General features: G+C 29.3%; 1 protein-coding gene across 1 annotated transcript; it reads left to right on the top strand.

Annotated features, from left to right (window-relative positions):
- Positions 1–5,298: 5,298 nt before the first annotated feature.
- On the top strand, positions 5,299–6,174 carry LOC112515590 (RING-H2 finger protein ATL80-like). The gene has a single exon (XM_025122486.1). It carries the CDS (start codon positions 5,358–5,360, stop codon positions 5,961–5,963), a length of 606 nt encoding a protein of 201 aa, XP_024978254.1. The 5' UTR covers positions 5,299–5,357; the 3' UTR covers positions 5,964–6,174.
- Positions 6,175–9,693: the final 3,519 nt, after the last annotated feature.

Consider the following 9,693-nt stretch of genomic DNA (forward strand, 5'->3'; position numbering starts at 1 on the left):
ACCTGATTCCTATTTTGGGGAACCAACTTTCAAAATCGTCATTTTAGGGAACCAACTTGCACCTGATTCTTATTTTGGGGAACCAACTTGCAAAATATTTATAGAAAAATGGGAAAATTACACCAAAATGGAACCAACTTTCACCTGATTCCTATTTTGGGGAACCAACTTTTAAAATCGTCATTTAAGAGTCTCTATCAAACTTTTGTTTATTTAAGGGTCTGGTTGATCTGTTGAACATGTAACAGGTAGTTTAAGGGTCTCTATCAAAGTTTTGGTTGGATTTGCCAAATTTGATTTAAACTTTAATATTAACACAGATTGGTTAGATATAAAAATCTTGAATGTGATATTTAATATTTATTTTTTATTGCATCCATTAATTTTTTCTATTAAATTGATTTTTTATTGCATTAACAAAAAAACAACTTTTATCGTGGTAATTTGAATTTTTTCGAAAAAAATCTTCAATTTGATATCTGAATTAAAAAAACGATATTTGAAATGAAAAATAGATTTTATTGCATTAATTTTTGAAAAAAATAAAAATAAATTTTAGTTATTTTTTTATAATTATTTTGAAAGTTGGTTCCCCAAGATAGGAATCAGGTGCAAGTTTGTTCCCCAAAATGACGATTTTGAAAGTTAGTTCCCCAAAATAGAAATCAGGTGAAAGTTGGTTTCCCAAAATAGGAATCAGGTGAAAGTTGGTTCCCCAAAATGACGATTTTGAAAGTTGGTTCCCCAAAATAGAAATCAGGTGAAAGTTGGTTCCCCAAAATAGAAATCAGGTGAAAGTTGGTTCCATTTTGGTGCAATTTTCCCTTTTTTTTTATTAACCTGGATATCTAATCCGTGGATATATGGCCATTTGTTTCATAAATATTACATTATAGTTTGCTAATATCATTTTTGTACGTTTTGGCATGTTACTCTCAACAGTGAGAATCATTTTGAAGTAAGACAAGGACTAGATGGTTTTGTTGTCGACACTCATTCCAAAAGATGCACGTGCATGAGTTGGCAGTGATATACTTCATTCACCTGGACCCAACTAAGTTTGTGTCTCTCTTCTTTTCGACGATAAATTCCACCAACATTTATAATCACAAGATCAACGTTTTGAATGATCTCAAACATTGGCCAATTATAGAGTTCTATCACACAGTTGTCCTAAAATCCATGTGCATGTACTATACAGCTATAATCGCGGAAAGAAAGATGCAAGTAGGAGAAATGCATAGGGCCATGTAGCTGTAGCCAAATCAGGAAGGAAGACGACTTGTGGAAATTGTTTGAAGGTGGGACATGATTCTATTAGGGATGGCCAAAAAACCCCTGCATCCGACGTGGAACCCGATACCCAACCCCGTTTTTATCGGCGAATCCCCAAGTTAACCGGGGTTGGGAATCCCGAATTTATAAACCGGAGATGGTGATATTCATCCCCGACCCCGAGTCTTAGTTATATATATTTATGTGTGTGTGTGTGTATATATATATACTAAGTATAATAATTTATTGAGAAACCGAGTGAGTATATATAATCTATAAATATAATCAATCTTCTATGATGAAAACTTGTAAGAAATTACATTATTGATTCGGTTTTTCATGGCAAATTTATATTTGATATAACCACCTGATAATATAAAACTTTAGGTATTAAGTATTGTAATTGATATATTTATGTTCCCCTTGTACAAATGCAACAATGCAACAATTAAAATTTGGTTGATCAATATTTTAGCATTATATGTCGTTTAAACATAAAATTGACATTCATATACATATATAATATATATAAAAATATTACGTAAGAAATTAAATTGTATAGACGGGGAAAAATCTCCGATTCCCGATGGAGATCCCGTTCCTCGATGGGAATGAGGTCGTGGAGATGAAATCTTATTCCCCGATGCGGATGAGGATGGGGATTGGAAAGCGGGGATGGGGGATTGCGATCCTCGATATCCCCAACGTAGTTGTCATATCTAAATTCTAATAGTTATGAAAATTAAAAGAAAGATGCATCGATTCGGGCAAAAATCAAGTTGGTATACCAAGAAAAAACAATACACAAGTGGAAGGTTTGGTAATTGGAAGCAAAACAAGAGGAAGGTGTTCATGAGGTACGAGTTCACTAGATACTATAATAAAGATATTATAGTAATTAGGATTAACACGGTTCTTGAATATGTATGCATCAAATGATTGTAACTAAAAGTACGTTTATTTTTTTGATTAACCTGGATATCCAACCCGTTATGCGAGTCGACTAATCCCAGGACTATCACCTGCTTTGCAGATTTGAACCTCTGTGGTTACAAAGGGTTTTGTATTCATTCTTGGATTTGAACCTGAGACCTCCAGGTACGTTTGACCTCACGTATGTTTATTTTGCAGAGGTCACAAGTAAGTTTTGAGGTAGGTGTACCAACTATTGTTGAGGAGGGTATATTAAACAGATATAATCACACTTTCATTGCACATTTGCATATGTTTACATAGGACAATTAATAATATTGGAGATACACTAATTACAGATGTTAAAACTCAACTACTTCTGCAGTTTAAAGTTGATGGTTAAGTTCGTAAAACTGGTTCAAAAAACTGTTAATTTTCAATCATAATTCATATTTTGTTGATACCATTTTTTGTAACAATGTATTGTAATCCACTATTCCTATTTTGAGGATTCAAATGCAGTAATTGGTTTGATATAAATACATTGATGTTTGAAATTAAATTTTGGTTGGTGAATTAATACAAAATATTTGACATTTTAGTTGGTTGCTTATTTCTTGCATTAAATTTTTTTTTTATTAATTTGAAAATATGGGAAATTTTAGTTGGTTGATTTATTAATATGTGAGAATTCAGTTGACTATCAACAGAAATTTATCAATTAACTTATTTTGATGATTTTTTTTATATTAAATTATTTTATCTTTGTAGGTTTGAATATTTATTTTTAGAAAAATATATATATAGATTATGAATTAATTAAAACGTTAACAATACAATTATAAAAATTAAAAATAATTTTATAATTATTTGAATTAATTTAAAAATAGTTATTTGACAAAAAATTATTATAAAACATAAATTTAGAAAAACAAAATTAGAAAACAATGTTGAAAAAAGTTATAAAACATAAATTTATAGCACATAAATTTTGGGAAAAAAGGTTAATGAAAAAACATTTATTAGTTGACTTTGACCTAAAGAATATGATGTGGTGCACTTTACCAATAGTGAGGACATAGTTTTAGACATATATAGTTAATACTCTCTTTAGTTGGTCAACTAACGACTTCACCATTATTTGAGAATTTAGTTATATATTTTCGAAATTGAACATTTATTTTCGGACAAAAATAAATAGAAATGTAGATACTTATTTTAAGACAAAAATAGTATGAAATTACAACTACAATGACCCAACTCGTTAATAATGTAACCCAAAGATGTAACTCGTTAAAAAAACCCAAGAACAAGGGACATGTTCTCTTGCATTTTCAAAAATGGAACAAGGAAGTTTAAAAATGCTAACCATAGGTGTTTGAGATTGCTTATTTGAAACAACTTATGTTTTTCTACAAAATTGTTTATCAACTTATTATAAGTTAGAATAATTTAACTTATTCAAAAACTTATTATTAACGGTTTGACACGGATATAAGTTGTTTATATAAACACTCAAAAGTGTTTATTACCGGTATCACCCCGAAATAAGTCAATAAATTGTTTTTTATAAACAATCCCAAACACCCCCTCATAAAAGATGTAATTTACTGAAAAATAAAATATTTCATCCGTTCTAAAATAAATATATATTATTTATTACAAAATAAATGAATACTTTAAAATATATTAGAAGAGTACTCGTGCAATGCAGCGAGACACATCTTGATTTTAATGTTCTATTTTATTATTTGTCTCTGTCGATGTTATAATACGATTTTATGTGTTTTTAAGAAAACAATAATGATTTTAAATTTGAAGATATCATAAAACTTTGAAAAAAACTATATTAATGTTAATATAAATCAACTATTTAAAAGTTCTATTTTTTTATGTAATTTCTTTTTTTTATTATAATTTAATTTAAATTTAATAATGAAATAATTTATTTTTGGTTTATAATATAACATTTTATAAATATAATAATTAAGTATTMTGTTAGAACTCRATRATTATCCTAATTATATTTTAGATTTTTTATTTTTTATATTTTAAAATGAAATGTTTATCCTCTATTTGATTATGTTTATCCGCAGTTAGCTACACGAATTCAAACATGAATCTTTAATAAGTTGTACTTATGCATAATTTACTTGTAATCTTGAATTTTATGTAATATGCATCTATATACAGTACTTCATGCATAAAAAATGGTTTTTTGAGAGTTTTGTTAGTATTTCATTTTATTCCTTTTTATGTCGATATAATACGGTTTTATGTGGTTTTAGAAAAACGATAGTGTTTTTATTTTTGAATAAAATATAAATTTGAAATATTATAAAATTTTGAAAAAAAAAATATTGATATCAGTATCAAATTAACCTTTTTAAAAGTTTTGTGTTTTGGTGTAATTTTCTTAATTTAATTTTTTAATTATAATTTAATTTAGGTTTAGTAACAAATAAATTTAATTTAGGTTTAATAATATAATTTTTTGTAAAGATAATAATTAAAATATTTTGTTATAACTCAATGATTATTTTAATTATATTTTATATTTTTTATATTTGAAATAAGATGTTTATCCAATATTTGATTATGCTTATCTGCAGTTAGTTATATGAATTCAAATATGTAGCTTTTATAAGTTATACTTATCCACAATTTACTTGTAATCTTAAATTTAAGTAATATGCATACAAAATATTTTTTAAAATTTTTTGTCAAATACTTTATAATATAGTATAGATATGTCTATTTTTCTATTTTACCCTTAACAATAAAATGAAGAAAGTTTCTATTAATTATTTTTATATTTTTATAAACTAAAAAATATAATAATTATATTTTTATAATTATATGTATTTTTCATCGTAAACATTTATTTTAAAACAATCGAAATATGTTTTAAAATAATAAAGAATTATTGCAAAAATTATTAGGAGAAAGAAAAGAGCAATAAAACAACAATCCCTTTTGTTAGTTCCCGAGCCACATGTGCGACTCCAGCTGAGCTCCAAAATCACTCCACATATATCATATATATATCATGCCCCGTTTCATTACCTTCCAACTTATCCCCTCTCTCTCTCTCTCTCTCTCTCTCACACACACACACACACTCTTTTTCAGTTTCACACACCAACAATCAACAAGCAGTTGAATGAATCATGACTCGCTCCTCCAGATTCTTATCCACCCTAGTAAACTCCTCCTCCACCGGTTCGGCAGTGGCGGAACCACCGGAGGCAGTCTCTGTGGAGTCTGATTTCGTAGTCATACTCGCTGCTCTACTCTGCGCTCTTATTTGTGTTGTAGGCCTTATTATGGTAGCTCGATGCGCATGGCTTCGCCGCGGTTCTACCGCCAACGGCAGTCGGATTTCCGGTCAGACATCGGCAAATAAAGGAATCAAGAAGAAATTCATTGAAGCTCTCCCTAAGTTCACATATGATTCTGCTAAGGAAGACTCCGGTTGCTGTGAAAAAGGAGGAAAGCTATCGGACGATGACTGCGCGATCTGCTTGGCCGAGTACGCAGATGGAGACGAGATCCGTGTTTTGCCCCAGTGTGGACACAGATTTCACGTCGGATGTATTGATATGTGGCTCGGTTCTCACTCTTCGTGTCCGTCGTGTAGAGAGATATTGGTGATCACAAGATGCCGGAAGTGCGGCGAGTTTCCGAGAATTTCCGCCGGAGAATTTCCATCCGCGGCGGAACTTAAAGGTAGACAAACTGGTGCTAGTTCTAGTTCGAATGAATTTTTACCGTGAATTATACATAGAAAAAATAATTAGATATTTGGTTGGATTAGAGGTTGAGGAACATAGTCCGTGATACGGAAAAGCAAACCATATCACGGTGGCTGAATGTGTGATGTACATGATTAGAGGGTGTTGGCCCTGAAAAACATCTTGATCAGAATTGGGACATATCCATGTGTTCCAACATTTCTTCATCGAATATTGAATTTTGTATTAAATTAAAACAAGTTTAATGCTATTTTTTCTTTAAAGTGGTTTTAACATTGTTTTTCAATTAAGACCGAGGGATTGTTTGTTTACTTCTTAATAGTTCTATTAAGAGGCAACATCTGAATCGTTAAGAGGTGAATCTTGTTTGACAAAAAAAAAAGTCTGTCTCTTGATGGTTCTTAAACCCTCTGAATGATTTTGTATCTTGTATCTTCCTTAACCATTAAGAGCCTTAATTTTATTGTACACAATTACCAAACAATTATATTTCATTTTATACTATATCATGAGAGCCTCTTAATCATTCTGATAACTTAATCATTCTGACAACTTAATCATTCTACACCAAACCATTCAACAATTGCCAAACAGCCTCTTCGATTCAAAATCACTTTCCTACTTATTAACAATATGTAGAAGATATTTGTTTATTGCTTTTGGTACATTCTAAAATTTCAATATATTGAGTTTGTTTTCTTAATTTAATTTGTTGTGTTAAACGTATTGTAAGTGTCATTAATTATTTTTTTATATGATAACACTTTCACACACATACATTATGAGACCATTAAACACAAAATATAACAATATAGATGTAAAATTAAAAAGAAAAATATCGCGACGTTTGTTTTTTAAGGAACGTTGAAGTTTGAAGTCTGATTTCACTTTTAATTTATAAGAGATGGTGCTGAAATCTGAATTAGTCAGACTGTTTGTTTTTACATTTAAAGCTTGAATCTAGAGTAGTAGAGATCGATACCCTAAGGATCTGGAAATGACCATCTTGAGCTTGAGAGATCGAGATTGTGAGATCTGGAGCTGTGAGATCGAAGCAGCAATGGGTTTTTGAATGAAGAGAGAGAGACGGATTAAGGAATTAAGGGATTTTTCTACCGCTTAAAATTTCAGATGTAGGTAAGGGCTTGAAAGCTCCTATTTGAAGAAAAAAACAACCACTCTTAATATAAAAAAAAGATTGATCGAATCAGATTTCAAATATACTAAAAGCTGATTTTAAAAACACAAACAAATTGATTAATCTTCATATATTACAAATTTGCCCCAACGTATGCAAAATTGACTAGAGTCAGTTTCTCTTGTTAACAATCGTTAAAGTTAATAGTATAGTCATGTTAATTTAGGGGTATCTTGGTCTTTTATTTTCTTTCATATGTTTTGAAAACTAAAAAAATTTAAGATTTATAAATAATATCTCTTTAAATATACATATATATATATACACACATACACACACACTCAGACACGCATGTATAGAATTAAAAAAGCTTGAGAACCGCAATCAAATAAAACGTGCCTCTTCATCTCTGGCATCCCGCTTATCTCCGTGCCCCTCTCATCAAGACTCGCAACCTCCCCTGGTGACACTTCCATCTTCGATAAACCACCAGCCCTGTGATGTGACCCCCCCCCCCCCAATTCGAACCTCACCTCTTACCATCGTACGTGGCGGTCCCAAACCAGTTGATCTCTCCTCAAGACTCCTTGATAAGATCTCGCACACCATGTTTTGTTTACGAGTTAGAGTTCACGATTTTGCTTTCGAAACAATGGTTGTAGTCTGTAGATACGAAATGAACTAGGGTTTTTGTTTATGGGTTATGGTGTGTGTGAGTTTTTGTTTCTATGTTTATCTTTGGATTAAATGCATGAAATATCAAGCTACTTTCATCAAATTTCTTATTATAGCATTCTACTTTTGTTTTTCTTTATTACAGCAATATACTTTCAAATTATTTTTTATTAAGGCATTGTACTTTAAAAAATATATCCATAACAGCAATGGATAACCTGTTACCTTTTAAACCGGTTAACCATTTGACTCTTTTGCTTGTGTGGCTTTAATGAGGTGATGCGAATGCCACATCATTTTGATGACTTAACTAAAATTAAAATAAAAACCTATTTCAAATTATTATTAGTGATTTTCATTTTTCATTGTTACGATCTAAAAAAATATATTTAATTTTTTTTTTCTTATTAAGTTGCATTCAAATTAAATATTCTTAGAGTAAAATATTTATTAAATAAATATGAAACATTATTTTCGAGATATATTTTGTTTGTAAAAAATGTAACTTTTTCTATTTTATGTTGTTCAAATAAATACATATATTTTAAAGTTCTCTTTAAAATATTAACGAAATAAATTGTTATCTACAATTTTTAATATTGTTATATTAATAAATAATTCAAAAAATTCTAATTAATTTAATGTATTTATACGCCAAGTAAAAAGTTTTTGAACAAATATAATATATTTTTAAAAGATAAAAATTTTTGGTAAAAAAAGAACAATTCTTATTTTCCTTTTTTTTCAAAAAACACATATTTTTTTAAAAATGTTAGCGAGATAAGTTGTGTTATACTAGTTCTATTGATATTGATATATTAATGAATTATTTAGAATTTTTTTAATTCATTTAATACATTTATTAAATAACATGTAAAATATCTAAATATTAAAATTAAAAATACAGTGTTTAATAAGAACTAATATATGTTATACTAAAATAATTTTAAAAGTACAATGATGTAGTAAGAAAGTCACATCACTATAGTACATGTGGACAGCCTACGTGGATAATGAGGTGGCATGAAAACCTAGTATAATAGGTAAATTTAAATCAAAAGGTTACCCAATGCTATAATGGGTAAATTTTTCTAAGTACAATGTCCTAATAGAAAATAGTTTGAAAGTACATTGCTATAATAAGAAAAACTGAAAATACAATACTATAATAAAGAAATTTATGAAAGTAGATTGCTATGATATATAGGATTATCTTATATGACGATTGAGATTTATCTTTTCTCAACGAGTAAATTACAAATAACAGACTAAATTACATGTTTTGTCCTTTTTTAAAAATATTTTTTTATTTGAAAATTCAATGGTTGCATTATTACAACTAGTTGGATCCTTAATACAACTACAGGGACGTTGATTTGTTTAGATAACAAACTCATTAAAAAAATTACAACTACAACAGTGGTAGATTCAAGATTTTTACCTAGTAAGAGCATCTTTAAGGTAGACTTAAAGGCCGCCAAAGTCGTTCAGCCTTTTTTTAGCCTGATTACCCCGTTTGGAGGGTTTGTTTTAGTGTTTTCGTGGATTTTGAATGATTTTTTTTTGATTGATTTCAAAAGAACTTTTTGATTTTTTTTTTGTTGATTTAAAGAGACTTTTTTCGTTTTTTTATTGATGTTTAGGGTTGCGGGGTCCTTTTCGAAAATTTACTGGGGACTAGAAGTAAAAAGTTTTTTATAATCTAGCTTGGAGTCACTGCATTTCAACCTCCATGGCTACAAGGAGATTTTTATTTATTTTTGGATTCGAACATGGGACTTCCAGACACTTTTGACCTTTAGGGTGCGTTTGGTATGCAGACTAAATGGGACGGAACGGGACAAAAAAAAAATAGTCTCATGTTTGGCATGCCATGGACAAAAAATACATGGGACAAGATGGGACTATTTTTAAATTTCATGGGACAAAACTTGATGG

The sequence above is a fragment of the Cynara cardunculus genome, assembly GCF_001531365.2.
Source record: "Cynara cardunculus var. scolymus isolate 2C chromosome LG 7, CcrdV1, whole genome shotgun sequence".
Classification (NCBI taxonomy): Eukaryota; Viridiplantae; Streptophyta; class Magnoliopsida; order Asterales; family Asteraceae; genus Cynara; species Cynara cardunculus.

Coding starts and splice junctions, on each gene's coding strand:
- LOC112515590 (XM_025122486.1), top strand. CDS start 5,358: ATGACTCGCTCCTCCAGATTCTTATCCACCCTAGTAAACTCCTCCTCC.